This window comes from Anser brachyrhynchus (assembly GCF_964034855.1).
Source record: "Anser brachyrhynchus genome assembly, chromosome: 1".
NCBI classification, from domain to species: domain Eukaryota; kingdom Metazoa; phylum Chordata; class Aves; order Anseriformes; family Anatidae; genus Anser; species Anser brachyrhynchus.
In genome coordinates this window covers 140202252-140224289 of record NC_137694.1, presented here as the reverse complement: position 1 = coordinate 140224289, position 22038 = coordinate 140202252, and the positions used below count along the sequence as shown (strand labels likewise).

General features: G+C 43.9%; 1 protein-coding gene across 8 annotated transcripts in view; it reads left to right on the top strand.

Annotated features, from left to right (window-relative positions):
- Positions 1-22038, top strand: part of JADE3 (jade family PHD finger 3) — a 59767-nt gene that overhangs the window by 17316 nt on the left and 20413 nt on the right. For 7 of the 8 annotated variants that reach the window (XM_080584985.1, XM_080584984.1, XM_080584989.1 and 4 more), the window contains 2 exons: positions 10909-10968; positions 12051-12133. In XM_080584985.1, the coding sequence (XP_080441111.1) occupies positions 10920-10968; positions 12051-12133 (132 nt within the window). In that variant the 5' untranslated portion in view covers positions 10909-10919. Of the gene's footprint in view, positions 1-10908; positions 10969-11219; positions 11318-12050; positions 12134-22038 lie in introns of all 8 variants that reach the window. The other variant, XM_080584991.1, reaches the window with a different exon arrangement.

Genomic DNA, 22038 nt, shown 5'->3' with positions numbered 1-22038 from the left:
TGCAAATAGAGCTTTGGCCTTGACTACTCTTGTACCATCCCTTTGTCTTCAAGGGGTTAGGAGCTAGCAATTCTTCTACAGACAAAAGCGAACTCCTTCTCTCCTCCCACCTGATTCTGTATTGTTAGCAGGGCTAAAATGTAATGTGTTTTGCCCTTGCAGTTGAAAATTGTGTTCAACAAATCATGTTGAATAGATTTAACTAATTAAATTAATGACTCAGATGAGATCACTGTTAGCCTTTTTTAAACAAATAAATGTTTAAATTTGGTTACTTTTTTCTAACTAGTTCAAGTAGATTTTTAAGAGGTTATCTTACAGAATTCAAACATAGGACAACAAAATTCTGGCTGTGGCTTTGGGTTACTTCCCTCTGAGTGAGGAGAGAGGCATAACAACTTTGAATTTGTATCTTGGAAAGGTTTGAGTTGATAAACCTGTAAGAATTCACAGGAGAACACCGTGCTAGTTATCCAGACTTGGAAAAATGGAAGGAAATAGAAGTGTAGTGGATTCTTAAACTTCAGACATAGGATTGGAAATGTTGTTAGTGAAGGGATCACATCTCTGTATAGTAAAAGCTGGGGGGCGGAGGGAGAAGAGGAATAATTAAACAGACTTCTATGTGCATCTCCTTCAGCTTAGAGTTGACCCAGCCATTTTTAACTCCTTGCAGCACATTCTTTTAATTGTTCTCTTACTTTGCGCAAGCTTCACTGCACAACCTGGAAAATGGAGTAAAGGCTTGTTGCAACTACGTGTCCCCGCAGGTATTTCTGTCAGATCCTCACGACTTTCAGAATAGAAATAAACAGATGTATCTCTGTTACTTTGTGGCAGAAATTAAAATGATAAGAAATGCCAGAGTAACAGATTTCAAAGCAGCTGTTTTCCTAAAACAATTCTTTGATAGCTATGTGGAAGTTGTGGAGGTTTCACAAATGAATTTAACAATTCTTAATGGTGATTTTAAAACTGAAGTGTTTTAATGTATACAAGGTAGTACCTGTGCCTCCAGAGGCAATAAGGTAAGGCAGAGACTGTTCTTTGCATGGATTTGGGATGCACAACAACAGTTTTTATAGCTACACACACATACATACTTGTGTACATGTGTGTATATATATACCCGCACACGTACATACACACATACGTTTCATGTTATTCCAGGATGCTCTTTGCTTCTCCTTCCATTCTTTTGCATTCTCCAAAAGAAAATTCTGAATCGATAGTACACTAAGGTGCATGTAGAATATATTTGTATAAAATGTTTATTAAATTTGCCTTAAAAACAAATACTGACATACTCGAAGTGACCCAAACTTTTACTTAATCATTTTGACCAAAATAACTCTCTACGGTGAACAGGGGTTGATAAAGTCAGCTAGGGCAGCAGCTATCAGAATCTTATTGTTGTGCTGTTCGTAGTCAGAATTTTATCTGAAAAATACACTCATTTCAGTATTTACCATGGTCCTGTAGACCACTTATTTCACCTCTAGTCCACAGAGATCAGGTTGGGAACTGATCCATTTAATACTAAAACCAAATAATAATCCATCTCACAGAGGTGAATTGTTACAAGTAAGCCTGGTTTCACAGGAGATCTGTTAGGGAATTAGACCAGTTACTGTATCTGATACCGGTCAACAGTGGGCATCTAGGGAAAGAAACCATTTTAAAGCTCTAGAGTGTGCTCAATTTCTTGTAAATTTTTGACTTTGGGATTGTGGGGATGGCAGGTTGATGTTGACACATTGTGTTTTATAGCCCTTGTCATCCGTTTGCCTAATTCTCTTCAGTCTGTTTACTTTTCAACCCCTGCAGCATGCCATAGCAATTTTGTATAAAATTACTCTTTTTGCGTTTAATGACTTCTGTTTTAAGTTTGTCTTGTAACTGTGTGTCACCAGTCTTCGGGCCATGAGGAGCAGTAGTCTCCTCATCCTGTTCGCTGTTCTTTACCACTTGTGGTAGATTTTTCCTGCTCTGCACCGTCTTCTCAGCCTGGCAGTCTCACTCTTTCATCTCTTACCCTAAAGCCGTGGCACGCTCCCCGTGCAGCTGGAGCTTTGTGTTCTGCAAATACTTTTTCTCCAGCGGTGCCAAAGGGAGGGAGGAGACACTCCCTTGCTCTTAGGAAAAACGAGTGACCTATTAGTGTTGCTCATCCACAAAGGCTTTTCCATCTGGCTCTGTGGGTGCCGCAGTTGAAACCAGACAGTCTTGTATTAGTGCTCTTCACCACTGCTCTGGGGCCTTGTTGGAAGGATGCCTCTGGTGTTTCAACGTACAGCAGCTCTGAGGGGTGTCCTCATAAAGTAAGTGGTGCTACAGCTGATTTGGGAATGCCCAAGGACCCCATTTTCAGAGGTGTACAACTAACGTGTTTATTTTCATCCACTTAAGACCTTTTACAGCTGTCCCTCAGGCTCTGTGGCGTGTCTGGGTGCCTGTTGACTTGGAGCTGGTGCTGGTGCAGGCACCTGCCTTCAGCCTCCCTCACAGGGACCGGCCCAGGCCTGCTCCGCTCCTGCAGCACAACTGCAGTCCGAGCAACCCGTCAGTTCTGCCGTCCCTCGTGTGGGGACGTCGGTGGTGGAGGAGGAGTCTCAGGTGGCATCAACAGTACAAGGAGGATCTCCACATCTTTTATTGGATGTGAGGGCAATCATAGCGATGAAAGATGAGGCTAAGGCTGAGGTACTCGATGCCGTTTTTGCCACGGCCATTATTAGTAAAGCCAGTTGTTCTCAGGGTACCTAGCCCACTGATCTGGAAGATGATGATGGGGAGCCAGATGAAGCCCCTGTAATCCAAAGGGAAACTATAGGTCACCTCCTACATGTTTGAATGTTCTGTATGGGGCCTGACCCTTTCAATAGTTGCCCAGCAGTCCTGGCTAACTGAGGAGGTCCCAGTTGACTGGAGGTGGGTGAATGCCGTGCCAACCTACAAGAAGAAGGGCGGGAAGGAGAATCCAGGGAATTTACAGGCCTGTCAGTCTGACCTCGGTGCCAGGGGAGGTTACGCAGCAGATTATCTTGAGTGCCTTCACATGGCAGATGAAGGACAATCAGGTGATCAGAAACAGTCGTCGTGGGTTTATGAAGGGCAGGTCCTGCCTGACTAACCTCATCTCCTTCTAGGACGAGGTGACCTGCTTAGTAGATGAGGGAAAGGCTGCGAATGTTGTTTACCTGGATTTTAGTAAAGTAAGTGAAGTAAGCAGTTTCACGCTTTCCCACGGTATTCTGGAGAAACTGGCTGCTCGTGGCTTAGCCAGGTGTATCGTTTGCTGGGTGAAGAATTGGCTGGATGTCCGGGCTCAAGGAGTCATAAAGAATGGAGCTCAGTCCGGTTGGTGGCTGGTCACCAGTGGCATTCCCCAGGGCTCAGTACTGGGGCCAGTTTTGTTTAATGTTTTTATCAATGATCTGGATGAGGGGATTGAGCACACCCTCAGTAGGTTTGCTGACAGTACCAAATTAAGCACGAGTGCTGACCATCTCGAGGGCAGGAAGGTGCTGCAGAAGGCTCTGGATAGGCTGTCTCAGGGGTCCGTGTCCAACTCCATGGCATTCGGCAAGGCTAAGTGCTGAGTCCTGCACGTGGGGCACAACAACCCCATGCGGTGCTACAAGCCGAGGGAAGAGTGGCTGGAAAGCTGCCTGGCAGAAAAGGACCTGCGAATGCTGGTTGATAGCCGGCTGAACGCGAGCCGGCAGTGTGCCCAGGTGGCCAAGAAGGCCAACAGCATCCTGTTCTGCGTCAGAAGCAGCGTGGCCAGCAGGGCCAGGGAAGTGACTGTCCCATCATTCATGGCACTGGTGAGGCTGCATCCTGAGTGCTGTGTTCAGTTTCGGGCCCCTCCCTACCAGAAGGTGTGCAACAGCTGCAGCGTGTTGTGGGCTCTTAGCTGTGAATAAAGATGTGGGGAAACACCTCCCTGCTTCCCTGGCTTGTGGGTGTTTCTGTTCATCCCTGTACAGGAGCGGATAGTGGATGACGGGACTTGCTTTGGAGTCAGATTTAATGTCTCGTAACCCTGCAGCTTTGGCAGATCAGCTGCAATAGATCTCTATCCTCATGGGATGGAAAGGATGTTCCGCATTGTCTGACGCCTTGTATTCAAGTGCGGGTGCTATATAGAAGTGCTTCGGTCTCAACTTGGCTGTTGGGTGACAAACTGAACCTCGTGGTCATTTTTACCTGTGTCCTTACTGCTTTCTCAAGTTGTGATGCTTTAGAAACCTTGAGCAGGTGCAGTTGTCCCTCGGTCCCCCTTTCAGAGCAGCGTCAGCCCCAGTGGACACCAGTTGGGCTCTTCCAGGATGTTGTCTTCCACTTGAGATGGGTGATTTATAGAAGCCTAGAAGGCTAATTATGTTTTTATAAATCTGTTTAAATCTGACTAAAATGTCTTTGGTGTCTTGTGTATTACAGATTGTAGCACATAACATTAAATTAGTTGTCTGGCCATTAAAAGTAATTTGAGTTTAGCGGTTGTTAAGACAAATTTTGTTGTCTTTTTAAACATTTTTAAGACCAAAAAGTGCGTTAACAACTCCTTTAAGTTTTTGTTTTGATGTTTTGACATAGAGAACTAATAACTGCACATAAACGTGTCATAAAGTGAAATAGGAGAAAATATAGTAGGATTTCAGTATTCAGCTAAAGGTTTGGAATATTCCAAATATTTTGAGTTCTGGCTGTGACAGTACGTTCCCTTTAATTGTATCTAATGATCCCCTCGGTGCCATTTTTTATTAGGAAAACTTAAGCATCCAGATTGTTTATTTTAAACTTGTAAATGAAAACCGTTTCTTGTCAGATGAGGAAAGAAATGGTCAAATTAACGTTTCCTAATAGGAAAATGTGTTGTTGCTTTCTCTCATCCTTTGAATAGGATATAAAGACACATCTTTATGTTTTCTGCCTTTTTTGCAATCCATTAGGTTTTGTTAGTGATGCAGAACTTTGCAGCAAAGCAGTTAGCCTCTTTAAAGCATTATAGCAAGAAATAAACGAGTCAAAACAGATAAAATATTTAATGCAGGTTACTGTCAGTGCTTTTATCGCTTGAGATTTAGAAAAACAAAACAAGAGCGGTGAAACCTACTTTAATTTTTTATTAGCAAGTACAAAAAAATTACCGGATTATTTTAAGAATCTTGCAGCATGTGAGAATTGTTGCCTACGCTGTTGACAGAAAAAACAGTTTTTTCTTAATCCCAAATAGTGCCTGTATTTCTGCATTCTTCCTTCGGTGATAGCACCTAGTCCCCTGTCTGTGTTTCCTACCTGAGGCTGTGCCCTAATTTTTTGGCATTTTGTGTGGCTGTGAGCAGTGCCGCGGGGTGGCGAGGAGCCTGCCCTGGGGCAGCCAGGGGAGGCACCCACTCAAACTCAATATGCTATTTTGGAGGAAATCGCCTTTTTTGTCCAAGTCCCAGCTGATGTTTTAGGAAAAACAGTAGTTCTGCTGTTCAGCAAGTCAGTGTAAAAGTGGCACTGCGTGCAGCAGTGGAAGCTCACCGCAGGGGCTGGAGTCGAGGGGAGTGCGGCCATGTGCACGTTTGTGTGTTTGCTTGAATTTTCATCCGTCTGACGCTGTCTGTTCTTGAAATGGATTCTGCTCAGATTCATGTCGTCTTCAGGCTGGTTGTGCTAAAGGTGTACGTGTTTAATGGGCAGGAATATGTCAGTGCCTGCCCAGCTCACCTGGCTGGGCTGTGTGCAGGCCGACGCACGTAGGTTTCTTCAGAGAGATGAACATCAGGCTGTGCTTTCGTTGCCGTGCGTGAAGAAAGCAGAGAAGAGAGCGGGATTTAATTTCTCCCCACCTCTTGGGGAGCTCCTGCATGGGTGGTCTACGGACTGCGTGCCTTGCTAGCAATGCACTCACCCAGGGATGGATTCTGCTCTTTGCAGGCCATGTGGCAGGAGGAGATGCAGGCAAAGCCACCGCTCGCCCTCCTTCTGTACTCACGGGGCACGGTGACCACCAGGGGTAGGGGCACGTTACTAAGTTATTTAATTTTCAGGTTAGAGAGAAATAAAGAAGCAATGTTACTTCTTTCCTGAATTCCCTTCCCTCTGAATTGTTTAACCTTTCAAACCTTTTCATTGCGGCAAATATTGCCAGCCCAAGTTCTGAGTAGGTGTTTTCTTTTTTTTTCCAGTTTATATAGCCTTTTTTGTGAGATTGGATAGGATATTAAAAAATAATAATAATAAAAAACCCAAACACGAGTGATCTCTCTTCCTCTAGTTATTTGAAAGGTTGTATTAACTCTACTCATATTTCGTAATTTCCTTGGCAGTTGACTATGAAATTTGACCTATTTAAATGGTTTTACTGTACTACATTTCCTGGAGACCTTTCAAGATAATTTGCTTCCTAATCTAAATTTAACAGTTACATAAACCACATTTTGGAGACTTGGAGATTTCTACCTACTGCCTCTGCTTTTTTTTTTTTTTTGCACGTAGACAGGCCATATTAAGTACAAAAGTTTAGTCTGAGATTTGCATGTAGCTTGTCATTTTTTTTTTACGTACTTAGATGCTGTTTTTCTTTTTAACAAGACAGAGAAAGTAGGTTATTTTTCATCCCACTTGAAAGTTTCCTTAGAAGCGTGGCCAGTTCCGTTTTGATCAGTCTATTTTAAAACGTAAAGAAATAGAATCTCACCGCCCTAGTGTGTGTTTGTGTTACAGCTCATTGAATTTCTTGGTTTCCTCTTCCTTCTGTACAGGTCTTCACAGGTACTGAACCTCTCACGTACGTGTTGAACCCTTCTATTCGACAGAGTGAAGCCGGGAAGGAAGGACTTATTCCCTGGAGGTTCTGTTTTGTTCAGAAATCCCATATGGATTTAAGGATTCATTTTGTATGCTTGTCTCTGGTGTCTCTCGCGTAATCTGCCGTGTGAGTTTGGGCTCAGTGATACCTCATCCTTCTTACTGGTGCGCGATGCCGAGAGATGTGTCAGGACAAGAGGATGAACTCCTAGTGCTTTATTTGGTAAATGCAGTTCGCTCTGACACAAACTGAAAAGGGAGAAGGGCTTGTTGCTGGTGTTTCTGCAGGTGTTTGGGGCGCTGAAATTTTGTTAAGTGTCGGCCATTTACATCTACTGCTTGACTGATTTCTTTGAGAGATGTGCAGTAACTAGCTTTTTCAGAAAGGGGAAGTGCTTTTAGTCAGTGCCATGCTGATTTTCCTCGGGGAGAGAGTGGTGGCAGAAGCGAGTGGCTGTGTCTTGGTAAAATACTGGGGTTCATGTCGTGAGGCGGTGCCAGGGAGGAGGGTTCCTTCAGCTTTGCTAATTCTTCTTTTCTGGAGTTGTGGCTCTTCTCCGTAGCTGTTGGGGATGGATCAGGGATGCGTGCCCAGCCCTGAGTGCACAAGGAAGAAGCTCGGCCGATGTGGAGCGTGGTGCAAGTCAGGAACTGTCCTGGTGACTGGCATCAAAAGTGATACCAGAAAATGTTCCTCTGCAGTAGTTGCCTGGAGAGTCAAGCACCTCTTTGCTTGAGATGTGGTGATTTTTTTAACGTTGCTCTTGTGTTTTAGTTTTCATTTAAAAGATCCCTGACGGTGAGCATCTTTGGAATCTGTATTTGTTGTCGTAGAAGTGATCCATCATCTGTTAGTCCTTCTGTTGACTTAAAAAATAAATAAATAAATAAAAATTAAAAAAAATAAAAAAGCTTTATATCAAAGCATGTTATCTTCCCATTTTTAGTGCTCGTTTCTAAGGTGATCTATGCTTGACCATAAAGCTTGAGCACATTTTGAGTCCGTAACCAGTGCACCCCTACTTCCTTTCAGGGTAGTGAGAGTTATTGGTGGCTGAGAAATGAGGTGTATGGTTGGGTTGGGTTTTTTTTTTTTAAGCCACTTACCTCCTTCGTGCTGTAGTATTTAATTTCTCAGTTGCTTTACACTCATGTTTCTTAGCTTGTGCATGGGAACTACTGGAAAGTTTGAAGTCTGAAAGTAAATTCTCAAGATCCAGACCAAAAGTTCCACAGGCAAATTTGCAGAATGCCGGAGTAAATGCCTGACTCCACAAAGAGAAAGCAATTGGAAAGAGGCTGATGGCTTCAGCTGCTCACCGTACGGTATTTCCATCATGTTCTTAATGACAGCTCATCTCTTCTCATCTCTTTTTTTCTTTGTAGTAGCATCTACTTGAGGCAGTTTTCTAAATTATTTTTGAACTGTTCTGTGAAAAAAGGTATTTCTTATACGTTACAAAAAATTTAAAATGGTTTTTTATTTTGTGTGTAAAGATAATTTTTTTTGTTCTGTCTTTGGCATGCCGCATGCCATTCATTATAGCTGGTGTTCGGAGGTTGGGAAAGGGCATTGGCATTCTCCTGAGTTTATTTCTCACCTTCGTATTTGATCCTTTCCTGATCGTTTGCTCTTCCCTTCATTCACTCTTGAGGCACGTGTTGGGGGGAAAATGAACCATGCCCTGTTATTCCAGGCCTGTATCACCATGGTTTTCAGGGGTGCGGTTAGAAAAGGGGCCGAACCAGGCCGTACGGGAGATTCAGCCCCTCTCAGGGGGACTTTGGTTCTGCTTGTTGGGTCTGGGCTTTTGGTTCACGTGGTTTGCCCTTTCTTCCTCCGTTTAGCCGCGACTCGCGTAGGTCGCTCCTCCATTTGGTGGTCGGGGCGCGGTGACGGGGGCTCTCCCGATAGCAGCAGAGGTGAGGCGCGAGGGTGCCAAGTCCTGAGCCAGGCAGGGACCCAAGGAGAGCACGGAGCACGTGGATCCCCTTCATAACCTGTCCTCCTGGGCACGGCGCTCCCGTGATTTGCTGTAGCTCTGTGTGCACAGTTACTGCGGTTAATGCTGCCACAAAAAAAAATCGGGCTGGATTCCGGCGTTATTGCTACGTGGGGCTCTTACCCTGGGTGACTGCTTGTGCTGCCGCTCTCTGCTGTGACGGAGGTGTAAATCTCTTGCCTGAGCTGCTACAAATCCACTGCCCAAGTACAACTTCCCTAAACGTTTTTTCATCACCGTGGAGTGGTTGGCAGAGGTGCATTTTCTATTCATAGGTTGTTTTTTTTTTGTTGTTAGTTTGTTTCTGCGTAAGCTGCCCCTGAAGCAGCCATCTCCTGCGTCTGCTCTCCTCTCCGAGGTGCCCAGGCGCTCCCTGCCGCGCCGTGCGTCTCGGCCCCGTGTTTAGCCCCGCTTTCGCTGGGCGCTGCCTGTCTCCTCAGCTGGCCGCCTTTAAGACGGAGTGAAGAGGTTTTATTGCTGCATATGTTTATGTAGACTATAAAAGATTAGAGTCGCCTGCCATAAGCTTTCAGCACCTTTTAACAGCTGCTCAAAAATTCATCTGAACATAAAAACGGAGTGCTCGTGTTTCTTGCTAAGCAATGGCAGTGAGGAATGCTGCTGTGCACACCTACACGCGTCCTCTCAGCTTGTCCCAAGGTCCTGTAACGTGCCCGAAGGTTTGGAAGCCAGGCTGTTCAGAGCTGAAGGCTGCTGGCAGAGAAGGTGTCGGCATGGGCAGAGCCTGCTCCTTTCTAGGGAGCTGTGTCCTCCAGGTCGGGCTGCTGCGGCACACCACGGCTTTGCGGGGGAGAAGCTCTCAAACAGGCAATGCCGTTTGAGCTGCTCTTGGCTGAAGCCTTTAAACTGCTGGAGTCGGCAAGATGAAACTGGTCATCTTCATCCCTCATTACCTAGAGCTTAATTCCAAGTCTGGTGCCACCAAAACACGCACAAAGAACAGCCCTGCTGGCCCAGGTCCTTCCTGCCTGTCAGACAGCTTTTGCCCAGATCTTTGAAGTTTCTTACCTGACTGCTGCCTGCACGGTGAGCGGTGGAAGCGAAACCCCGCAGCGCTTTGGGTCCTCTGTTTTCAACGTAGCTCTTCCTGTGTGGTGTGGCTGCCTTGCTTCCCCGGCTTGCTTGAGCTCTGAGAAGGGGAATTAACATGAATTAAGTTGTTTTCTGGTGGGAGTTTGTAGGTGATTTAAGGCTATTAAAGTGTCGCCTTCTGATGCCCTGTCCTGTTAACCACGGACCCCCCTGGTTAAATACCTGACTCAGAGGCGCTGTGTGTATACCCAGCTGAAAAATACATGCATCGCTTCCCTTTTCAGCTTCCAGCAGTGTGGGCAATGTCTTTCTATAAAATATAGATCAAAGGATAGTTTTAAAGTTTGATTACTGTATCTAAATGCACTGATCAAACTCATGCTCTTAAGTATAAAGGCTGCAGAAAATTTCCGCTAAATTAAACAATTCTGCTGCAAACAGTTCAGTTGCAATCTTCAAAGCCTTTGGATAGGCTTTTCTTATCCGGAAATCCTGTTTATCCCACGGTCTTTGGATAATCTCAAGACCCATTGTACAGTAACTAATGTGCAGGGTTTAACAAGCGGGCTATTTAGCCGTGCTTTTTTTTTTTCCCTTTAAGCAGCGTGGGGTTTGGTTTTGTTTAAGAGGCGCAGATCCTCACTGATACCCTCCATGGCTTGTCAGACTTCTCAGAGCCAAACTCTTAGGTCCCCCAAGTTGTGACCGGATGATTTCAGTGCCGTAGGTCACCATTTTGGGGGATTATCCCCCTTTAACGTCTGCCTTTCACTTTACGCGGGCGCCTTCGGGCTCGGTTTTCCTCCCCTTGCAGGTGAGCTGCGTTTTGCACCCACGCCTGGCCGTGCTGCGGCCGCCCAGCCAGCTCTGCTCAGCAAGGGGGCTGGAGGGCGCTCGCTGCCGCAGGCACTGCTGCGGTTTCACGCCCGACAGCTCTCCTTTCGGGGGACTTCTGCCTTTGGGGTGCTGGGGTCGTGCGAGTCGGCAGGGCCCACGCAGCCTGTCGTCTTCTGATGGTCGCCATCAACTCTTTTTTTCTCTCTAGGATGCGTCAGGATGAAACGCCACAGGCATCTGAGCACCAGTGACAGTTCAGACAATGAGAGTAAGTAGCGTGTGCTAGTTTTTCTTTGGTCTGTCACCCCCTTGTGGTTTCCTTCTGTGGTTTGAGGGCAAACTGTTTCACCTCCCATAATTAAAACAATGTTTCTTGCTTGATTTCTTCTTGCCTTCCCTGTTCTTCTGTGTTCTGAATCCTGTTACGGGAGGAAAAGGAGGCGAAGGATCCTGTAAACTTGGGGGGGTGTTAAGTCTGCTTAGCATTTGAGGAGAAATTTGTGTGCCTTTCCCTTTCAGAGCTGCGAAAAATAAATCTGTAATTCAAGAGAAGTTTTGCTGCCCAGAGGAAGTTTTCGTATGGCTAGGGCCATAGAAAAGTCCTGCTGTCTCATGCGGTACAGACCCTCAGCCTTAAGTCCGAGCTGTCTGAGCATTTACATGTTGCAGTATCTTACACTGGTTCTTCATCTTTTACACCGTGGCCTGGTAGACAAGTCAGTGAAGTTCTGTTTTAAAAGTTCCTTGGCACATGTCTGGCTGAGGTTGCACCTTCCTTGTGCCTGCAAAGAAACTCTACGTGGCAGGGTCTCTTGGTTCCTTAGGAACCCGTGCCCATCTAATAATGCTACACGTAACGAGGATTCGTTGCCATATTTGCTACAACCCAGCAACGTACTGAACTGGCATCGTGCCCAGGAACGTCTAGACATCACACTGTACTTTTCTGCATCTCTCATCAGCACCCTTTAGTATCGTTGCTTTTTTTTTTTTTCACTTTGTTTTTCTAGCACTTGCAAGCTCTGTCCTCGGTTTTGCTCCTCCTTCCACTTCTGTTAGAAAGGAAATGAGGGAAGGTGGTCTGCATGCTTGTTTCTGTTTACTCGCACTTGTATCGGGCAGAGCAGAATGTACCCATAAACTCGGTGTGCTGTGGTTTTACGAAGAACAAGTGGAACAGGAGGAGCTGTAATCAAGCCTACAGACTGCAGAAGAGCTTTTTGCCCACATCTTGTCAAGAATTATCATAATTCAGGAGATTGGAGTGCCTTGTGTTTCACCGAGCAATTAAATGAATTGAAGCGAGCTGTAATGATTCTGTTTCTTATTTCTTTTCTTTTTTTTTAACAGGTCCTTCCACTTCCTTTTCTTCTTGTTCTAAATACAGGAGCAAGTCAAAAACACCAGCAAATGAACAAAAGAAACCTGCTGAGGTAAGAACCAGGGTTAAAGATTGGTTACCGGTAGTTTTTTGTCACGTATTTTTCAAGTTTCTAAGGCTTGAAATAGCGAGCTTTGAACCGGTGCCAGTGCGTTAGTTACCTGTCAAATTCTCCGTGACACTGTTTTTCCTCACCATGTGAGTAATGCAGGAGCTCCAGTGTTTGATGTCCCAAAATGACTTACGGCTTTGCAGATGGTAACTTGTGGTTCTTTATTCCCCTGAAATACAGTGTCTTTTTGAAATTGAAAAAGCTGGGATGGTCTTGTGATTTGAGAGCGAAGGAAGTGGTCTGTGTGTGTGTGTATGGGGAGGCTTTCTTCTTTTTGCTATAGGATGAAACAAGAACACCCCACTGGGCAGGTTACATGTGAACAGTGCTTAATCATCATCTGCCACTTGCTCACTCTTGTGGTTACCTTTAGTAAGGATTTTAATTGCCATCCCTACCCGTTACGCCTATCACCACTGTCGCTGGATCGATATTCACTACTTGAGTCCCTTTTCCTTCAGCGCTTGTGTGCAGTACAGTGCTCCGATCCGCCCTAGCAACCATCACCACCGATTGCCCTTTTTGGGGAGGATTTTGTTGTCTGCTTTTTCCTCCAGATTTGATGCTTGCTTTCTCAAGGACTGAATTCAGATAACAACTGCAAATGGGAAAATGTTTCTTGTAGTTAATTCCCCTTGCTTGCTGTCACGTCCCCTCCAAATGCATCCTTCAGCATGCTGGTATGACTGTTGATGCCCGAGGTTACTGAGAAAAAGACTGACAAAACATACTTTGCTTCTGTAGAATTTAAAACCGAGAGTTATGTCCCAGAAGTAATCTTTTGTACCATAACAGCAGCTTTTTAGCTGCTTAGATGCTACTGTGAGAGGCTGCATAAACATAAAGGTTGTGTTCATATAGCAAAAGCTATTCAGCAAACATGCTTCATGCTTCCTTTTTTGAATGCTGCTTCCCAGATGAATTTGGTTTGGTAGGAGCAAGGTTTCAGAATGTGTCCTTTCTTTGGAAGCTTAATTTTTATCATGAGTTGTTTGAAGAAAACACGCTGATTCATTCCAGAAAGGGAATCTTGCGTGAGTGTTTCCACACAACCAAAATTGGCCAGAACTAGCTTTATAATGTCTGTTTACAGCCACCACGAAGGTAAAGAAAAACCTACTACGCTTTTTACCTTTAAAGTGTTGGTCTTTGAGGATTACGGTTCTGTGAGAATTTTAATCTTAAAACAGCTCGTGGCTACGGAGGTCTTGAAATTGTTGCTCACGTTTGTCGTCACAGCAGCTTTGTTGCTTGCCAAGCTGGGCAAATGGGGACAGAAACAAATACATTGCCAGCCTCGTGCTGTTTCAAGTACACCTCAGTGCCCAGTCCCTTCTCTGTGCCCAACTTTCTTCTCTCTCTTCTTCCTAAGGATGCTCCCATTACTGTTTTCTTTCGCTTCGCTCCATTCTTTCTTCATGTATGTGTGTATGTATAAACAGTTATGAAGATGTGGTCCATGTATACAGCTTACAATTTTTTTATTTACATAACTTATAGAAATTAAAAGGAGCAGTGCTTTCAGTTCTTCTTCTTGTGATCTTCTTTGCTGCTTTCTACCTATTCCAAGATAAAATCTTGAACCCTTTATTGCTTGATAAATATGAAAATTTGAAGAACGAAATTTGGAATATACACTTTGAATAAAAAAAGAAATGTAATTTATAACATCATCATTCCAATAATGGTGGCATTTTTCTGGTGTCTTTTGTTTGAGAGTCCCCCTTCCCAGTTTTAAAGAAAAATAGAAAAAAAATCTTAGATGATGTCCTCTTCTGGAGGAGTGTCCTAAGTGCAATATTGCAATATTCTCCCCTCCCCACAAAAAAAAAAGGATAAATAAAGAAGAGTGGATGGGGAGGTGGTGGTAATAATTTATACCCCTCATGCAGAAAACTCCTGGCTATCCTTCCAATTTTTCCTTTCCTCGCGCTGGAAGCAAGCGCTCCTTCCAAGCCCTAGAAAAACATATGCTGGAGATTTCATGCAACGGCATACTACATGAAATGCTGTTGTCAGCAGAGCATTGAAATTGATTGTTAATGCACCAACTGGTGACGAGGGTGTAAAGCAAAGACTGACCCTACCACATACCCTTCAAAAAATCAAGTTACAGTAATTCTGCAAGTTTCTTTGTGGTAATAGTTGTCTAATATCTACTGGATAGAAATTGAAAATTTCAGGCTGACAGCATCCCTTTAGCAAGGGATCTCTTTAGCAAGTTGGCAGTGCTCTCCTTTCATTCACCTCTGCTTGCCAGGCAGCAGACGTTTCTTGAGTTAGTGATGCAGAAAATCTAAAAGGTCAAAGCTATAAATAGCTGTTTGGGAATATTTTTGCTCGTGGTCTTCATACATTAATTTTTCTTTCGTGCCAGTAAGCCTGGCTTTCTCAATTATATTGTGTGTGGATACATAGGCTTTTTTTCTACTTTCTCAGCCATCTCCAGTCCAAGTGTTCTCCAGTATTTGGGTTTCCTCTTCAAATAAAAGCTCATTTTCAATATTGTGACCGACAGGTTAGTATATTTGTCAGCTGCTTCACAGGAGATGTTTGTAGTGGCCGTGCTCCTCTGTAAAAAAAAAAAAACAAAAAAAAAAAAAAAACAAAAAAAAACCACAAAGTTGGCTGTGGCTGAGGACTGCTCTGCCTTGCATTTCCTCTCATGGCTTCAGGAGGGAGGCAGGTGGACGGGACATTACTGCGTGGGACCTGAGGCCCGCTTACCCCACTCTTCTCCTTGAGAAGCTGGTGAAAGTAAGGCAAGCCTGTGATGGTGCTTCCTCAGAACACGCTGTTTGCCTTGGTGATTTCAGAAGGGAGACTGCAGCTCTTCCTCTTGTGCTCCTCTTGAGCTGTAATCTATGGCAAACAACTGAAATGGTAACTTCAGGCTGTCTGCTGTAGTGTTTACTTTGAATAGCAAAACAGTGTTAAGGTTACGGGCACCCCAGTAGCATAAGTCAGAACAGTTTTTTCAGATCTTTGTGATGATGTTGGCCGTGGGCAATGTGCAGAGTTGCCCCTTACGGGCTCGAAGCCGGACAGGAGGGACTCGCAGGTCTGAACGGTAGGCTGCGTGGGAGTAGCAGGGTAGGAGGCATTTGGATGCCTGGCTCAGCATGAAACGTGTACTTTGCTGTTTCCTGTCTCCTTGGAAGCTGCAGCAGAAAACGATGGCAGAAAAGTTGAAATCATTTTTGCAGGGAAAACCTATTAGCTGGCCCATGCTGAATGACTGACCATTTCTTTTCCCTCAGGCTAGGGGGGGGCGCACAAAAGAGCCAAAGAGATTTATGTGACACTCAAGCTTATGTTTTGTTTTGTTTTGTTTTCAGTCTTCCCACCCTCTCTAAACTGTAGAAGACGTAAGTTAGGATTGTGTGGTGTTTTTTTTTTTTTAAACCCTGCCCGTCTAAGGTGGCAGTATTTTACCTCTCCTTGCAAATACGGTTCCGAATCCCACAGCAATAGTAGTTTTTAATCCCTCGTTGCTGATAGCGACAGCTGTGTTATGTGAAATGTAGCTTGTCTTCCCCAAGTAAATGGTCTGCTTTCATTACTGGGGTATGTGAAACTTTTTTTAGTGGCATTTAACTGTCACATAAATTGTAGGTCTTGATCCTGAGGAGCACCCTGCAAGATTAGACTCTGAGCAGAAAATGGATTCTTTTTGCAGTTGGAAAGTGGTTGGTTTTGTTCTGTGGATGAATGGGCAATATGATTAAATCATATCGTTTGGCATGTCCCATGCATAATAGAAGAGGAGACTGTCACCTTTCCATGCGTGCTTTAGAAGATTCTGAATTAACTGCGACAGCTTGGACATCTCTGCGGGCTTCTCAAGACCTCTGGTCAAGATACCTTATTCGTTTTAATGAGCTGGTTTTTAGCCTGCATGGGTTAATTGGTTAAAAAACTAATAATGCTTTCATCTAAATAAGAAAATCAGAGGTGCAACCTTGCTGGTTTTGTTTTGTTTTTTTTTGATCTTTTTGCTTTGAGATACCATCTCAAGATACTTGAACTCCTTAGCAAGAGGTGGCTGGAATGCACAAGGGCATGGAAAAGTTTGCTTGTGATAAGGCTGAGCTGTTTTACCTTTGGGACTGAATGAGCAGGCATAATAGTAAAGTTTGGATGGTCTGGAAAAAGCAGAGGTGGAGCTCTGGTCCTGCCTGTCCTCGTGACGGAGGAATGGGGGAGGAAGGGTGGGAGAATATGAATGAGGCCAAAAGTTAGGAAGTCTGCTGGAATTAATAGGATGTCCTTTTCCGTGCACCATGTAATTAGACTGTGAAGCTCATCTGCATAGGAAGTTGTTGAGACTGAGAATTAAACATGATTAAAAAAGGAATTAAATGGATGGTAACGAGTACAGATTTTTCTAAATATCTGGTTTAATTAATACCATTTTTAAAAATTGATTGTTGAGATGAATCCTCAAATCCAAAGCTTACGTCTGATTAGCAACCAGAGGGAAACTTGATGTGTTCTTACACAGTTCTCGCATGTTCTTCTGGCTCATGAGGTGGTGCTGTCGGAGATACCAGAGAAATGACATTAGGTGGGGTTGATTTAGTGTCTGATTTCCTGGTTTTTCCTATAAACACTTGTAAAGGAGGCTGAGAAGATTAATGGCTGCTCCAAAGAAAAGTGCAATATTTCATTTGCTCGAGTCCTGGTTAATCCTTGAAAATAGTTTTAGGGAGTAGGAATTTGAAGATTAGGATTTACTGCAGGACACGGCCAAATTATTTAGATGTTTGAGAAGTACAAGTTTAATGCTACATTTCTGTCTGCTTTAGCTGTTTTAACATCATTAGTTTTTCGGTCCAGTCAGTGTATATGCCTGGAACTGTAGCTTCATTGCTGTTTTACAATTATTTTGACTTCTATTTGCTTTGCTACAATACAAACCAACCAACCCTTCCTGTCTTGAGACTCTGGTCTCCTTTGTAATAAGGTGCCTTAAATTAGAAATTAACGCCCAGGTTGCAATGTATTAATGAGACAAAATCTACCTCGCAAGGATGAGCCCGCTAAATTTTGGAAAGTGGTGTGTCCCTTACAACTTCGTCCTCTGTAGGTGGGCAGTCTTTGGCAGATGTGAAACTTCTATGCAAAGATTAGGTGTATTAGATTAGACTATCTGTACTCAGATATTATGTGGCTGCGTTATGCTTGTATTAGGTCTTACTACAATTTGTCTACCGTGTTATTTATGTAGTGATTTTAGGTATAAACTGATGCTTCTTAAGCGTCTTTAGTTTTTGCTGATGGTGTTAAACGTGAGAGTTACAACAGGACAGTAAGCTTTGCTTATGGGTGACTTTGGAATGAAAAAGAAGATAATTGTGGAGGTGTATAAAAACTGACTGAAAACCTGATGGAAAACTTGTGTTCTTATGTAATTCACTCTGCATTTTGGAGAACATGTCTCCTGTTGGATGGGTAGTTGGCACCTGGAATTTCATCATTGGCCTTCAAGATGGGTTGTGAAGGAGATGCAAAAATAGGAAGACTACTAGCCATATTTCAGCTTTCTCTTTTAGAGAGGATACTGAGGATATTTCTGAGGTTATGCTTCTGGGGGAATCTGGGTGGGGGGAGGCATATTTTTTCCCTCCTGCCTTTTAAAAATCACTACTTTTCTGGGCCAGTCTTCTTGATTCTAGACAGCAGGCATAAGGAAATGAAATGTGTACTGCTGACTCCTTAGGGGCTCTGCCAGGCACCAGGGGAACCCTAAGGAGTGAAGCACTTAGATTCAATCCAGGAGAAATCCTGCTTTAATTGTAACAGCAGCAGAGTGGTTAACATGTACTTTACTTAAACCTCTGCCACGTGGTTCCCGGTGGTGGCCTACATGGCCATGGGAGCACCTTATCGTCATGACGTTCTGTAGGTAGGTGGTCACATACTGAAAAGCTCACTGTCACAAGAAGAAATAGGATTTTTCTTACCATTTTTAAGAGGTGACCCAATCCATTCGCTCTCACTGACACATGCATTTGGACAAGATAAGTTGAATGAGCAATAGGATCAGTCACTGCCGGTAGAAGCTTGGGTGGGGGTATTAAATTAGGTCTTTGACTCTCATGTTGTTGTTGTTGTTGTTGTGTGTGTTCTTTTTTTTGAGGGGGGAAGGAGGTTTTGGTTCCCCCTCTCTGCCCAGATGTGGCTTTAGGTTTGCATTAATCACAAACAAAACGTTCCTGAGGTCTGTGCAGATCTGATATTTGCGTGGCTCAGTGAAGATGGAGGTTGTAGAAGGCTGTCGTGTGGTTAAGACCCAGTCTCTGTCTTTGATGCTAATGTTTCACTATAATTCTTCATAGCATTGCATGTGCCCCCTCGATATCTTTAGCAGATAAGGATATTGCACAGAAAGTAATATTCTTTGGTGGATAGCCTTGATTTATTCCCCGAGTCAGCGCAGGGGGGAGGGTCCTGTGAGGAAGATTATATGTCGAATTTTCATAGTGCTTGCAGAAGGAGTTCATGTTGAAGTCAGACAGCTTTTGGTGCCACATTTACAAGCTCCTGATTCAAGAAGTTCATCTTCCTTAGACATACTCTTCTAGCATAATTTACAAATAGGACTAAGAAGTCTGAAAAACAGATAAAATACATGAACCATATCTTTCCATCCACAGGCCCATAATCTCACTGTAGCTTGGTGTTGGTGCCATGGAGGAGCAGAGCATGCTTATTGTGGAGAATTTTTGTAGGATTTAGTCTGGTAAAGGCTTAGAGACAACAGTGTGTCTCTGCAGCAGTGCCTAAGTTGTTCTCATTGCTTCAGCAAATCTTGTCAGACTTCACTGCAGAGCAAAAAGACCAGAGAACAAGGTTTCTTCTTCTAAATTGGAGTCCCAGCTTTAAAGTGTGAAAAAAAATCCTACAGTTTCTCAACAAAACGCTTGGTATTTTTCTTGTGACATAAGCAAGCGTGTTTTTCATTGACTTCATTCAGACAAATTGCTGCACCATTTTCAGCCGAAACTTTAAAGCTCCTGGCAGCTACATGACAGGAGAGGTTCAGACCAAACAGTCTCGCACGGTAAGGAGGGCTGAAATTCATCTCTTCCTTCACGCTTTCAATTGCCAAAAACACTTTTTGAATATCCCACTGTCACAATAACTTCCGAGGGGGCTTCGAGCAGGTGGATGACCTTGATCAGCTGGCTTCTGGCAGCTGTAGCTCCTCTGGGCAGAGACCTCCTGCGTGAGGTGCAAGACGTGTGGCGTGGGCCAAGCCTCCTCACGCGACGGGTCACGCATCCTCCTAGATGGATGGGGGCGCAGTGCTAGCCTAGGCATGCTCATTATTGAGCTTTTCTCAATTTGTGTGATATTACAGGTGATGCTAAAATACAGCTGAAGGCTTGTGTTTTATGTGGGGCTAGAAATGTAAAAGTTTTGGGGTGACTGACGCTCACTGGTGTGACTGAAAGATGAGCACTGCCCTTCGTGGGCTGACTGGAAGTGAAGGGGGTTGTTGCCGGGAGGAGAGACCGTGCTCTGGGTTGCACTGGCTGTTGCCTTATGGATGCAGTAAGCATCAAAGAAGCGTCCAAAAAGACACAACCATGAGGAGAAGTTGGCTGTCTAAATCCTGAGCGCGTTTCAGCCCTTTGTTGAGCTGGCTCAGCTCGTAGCCTTGAGGCCAACTGCAGGAGTAAAATTTACTTAATTGATAAGAAAGTTCTCCTTGGTCCCCTGGGTGTTTTCGTTTGCTTCCATAACAAAATAAGCACAGAGCACAAGTGATAAAGACACACATTCTGAAATGTTGTCCTCTGAGAGTGTTTTACTGTTGGAAGATGGGCTGCGTGAAGAAATGATGAATGATGAGAGCTAGAGATTGCGGTGTCTCTGTAAGGATTCCAGGTGTCTGCAGGAAATACTCAGTTGTACTCGTGCTGTAAGTATGAATGGCAAGGAAAGCACTCTTAGGGAAATTTGAGTTGAATTTGGAGTTCCTTAAGGTTTCAACCATTACATTTATATTGCTTAAATCTTTGACCTTCAGTGGTACCACTACTGTAAACTTCAGCAACCTGAGGTGGAGAACTTAATACTGCTGCATGGTGACTGTGTGGTCAGGCAAAAAAAAAAGTTCGTGCTCCAGGGGCTTTGTGCTCTGAAAATAGAGATGGTATAGCTCACATACATAATGGATGATCAGAAGATGAATTTGCTGCTAAGCAGTGTAGTTAGTTGTAGTTAGAGTACTGATGCCTTTCAGAGCATTTTTAATTTAGTGCTTAAAAAGTAGTGGTTTTGATATGTAACGCTCTACGTCTGTGTTTCTCAGTGCCTTAAAAGGTAGTTTGTAAAGCACTTAACCTCAGATAAGGTTTGAGGAATATACGTTGTAATGATTAAACCATTGCATTTCTCAGTTATTGGATTATTTCTTCCTTACAGGTTTCTTTGGCCCTGTGCCGTGTTAGTGTCCCTCACAAACCTGGCTCTGTATTCATATCAAAGAAAATTAAATTTTTTTGCAATGGCATAAAACACTGCACATTTTATTTTTGCTGCGTAGACGTACTGCTTGGGTTAAAATGGATGCTTACGGTGTTAATGCTTTCACTCGTGTCACTGAGGCTCTAGTTGCTCTGTATTTTTGAGTTCCCAGGTTAACTTGCTCTCCTGGCAGCCTACGAGCCATGCAGCCGTAGTGCATAGTGAAGCAACTCCTGTGCTCTGAGCTACCAGCAGCCTCTTTCAGTACCTGTTTCTAGTTAAAAGTGTAGTGCCTTTTTTTTTTTATATAACTATTTCTTGATGATTTCCAAGAACAGCTGAGAATTTTTGCAGTAGGCATTAACCGGTCTGGTGCTGTCAAATTGAAAAGGGTACGCTAAGATATTTGGCTCTGAAGTATTTCATTACTGTTCTGGCTATAAAACCGAATTAGTAAGAAGAGTTCAACCTGCCACAGCTTACTGCAGGGATATTTTCCCTTTCATTTTATTGCCCTCTGAGGATTTGATTTCTTGTTACGATAATACAATTAATTAGTTGCCATGTCTCCCCAACACCAAGCCGCAGTCGCTGTTCTGCTTTTACGAATGTTAAACTTGGGCAGGGTAGCAGTGGGAAGGGGGGGGAAATAAATCATGTGCCTTTTATTTAAATTTCCTGCACCTGTAGTTGACAGGCATTTACATTAAGTAAGCTTTGAGACAGCTGATAATCCTGGTTGCACGTTCTTCAAACTGGAATCCTCTGCAGCCAGCAGCTGAATGTTAGAGCTGGAGGTTTGTCACAGGTGGATTTGTGGCAGCCTGTATGACGTGTTTCACCACACAGATTTGCTAAAGAGTGCTGAGGCTGGATTGCATTTCTGTGGTGGCATTGCTGGGGTTCCGGCACAAAGCAAGGCAGAATTCGTGCTTCAGTGTAGGCAGCTGTTTGTCTTCGATCCTGAAGATCCTGACCAGTAAAACTTCAAATGGATTTAGCAGATGAGCAAGTGCCTGTACATCAACTTTGCCATGGCAACTGCTCTTAGCTCATGATGAATATGACAATTAGAGGGAGCTTCAGTGAGCGAAGGAAAAAGATATGCAACCTTGTACCTAAGTTGGGATGAAGCACGCAGACTGGCAAGTAAAATGAGCTGTTTGAAAGTGATATTATAAATAAACTAGGTACAGGCCTCCTTTTCCCCTTTCCCTTGGTAACCTGCAGCAGCTTGCTTTCTTCCTTCTGATTAGACTTCAGGCGGCAGCGTGGTTTTGAGTTAGCTGAAAATTCTTGTCATTAAGAGTTAGTAATCTAGACGATTTCAAATTAATGTGTTTATGTGTCAGCACTCTTAAAGAAAA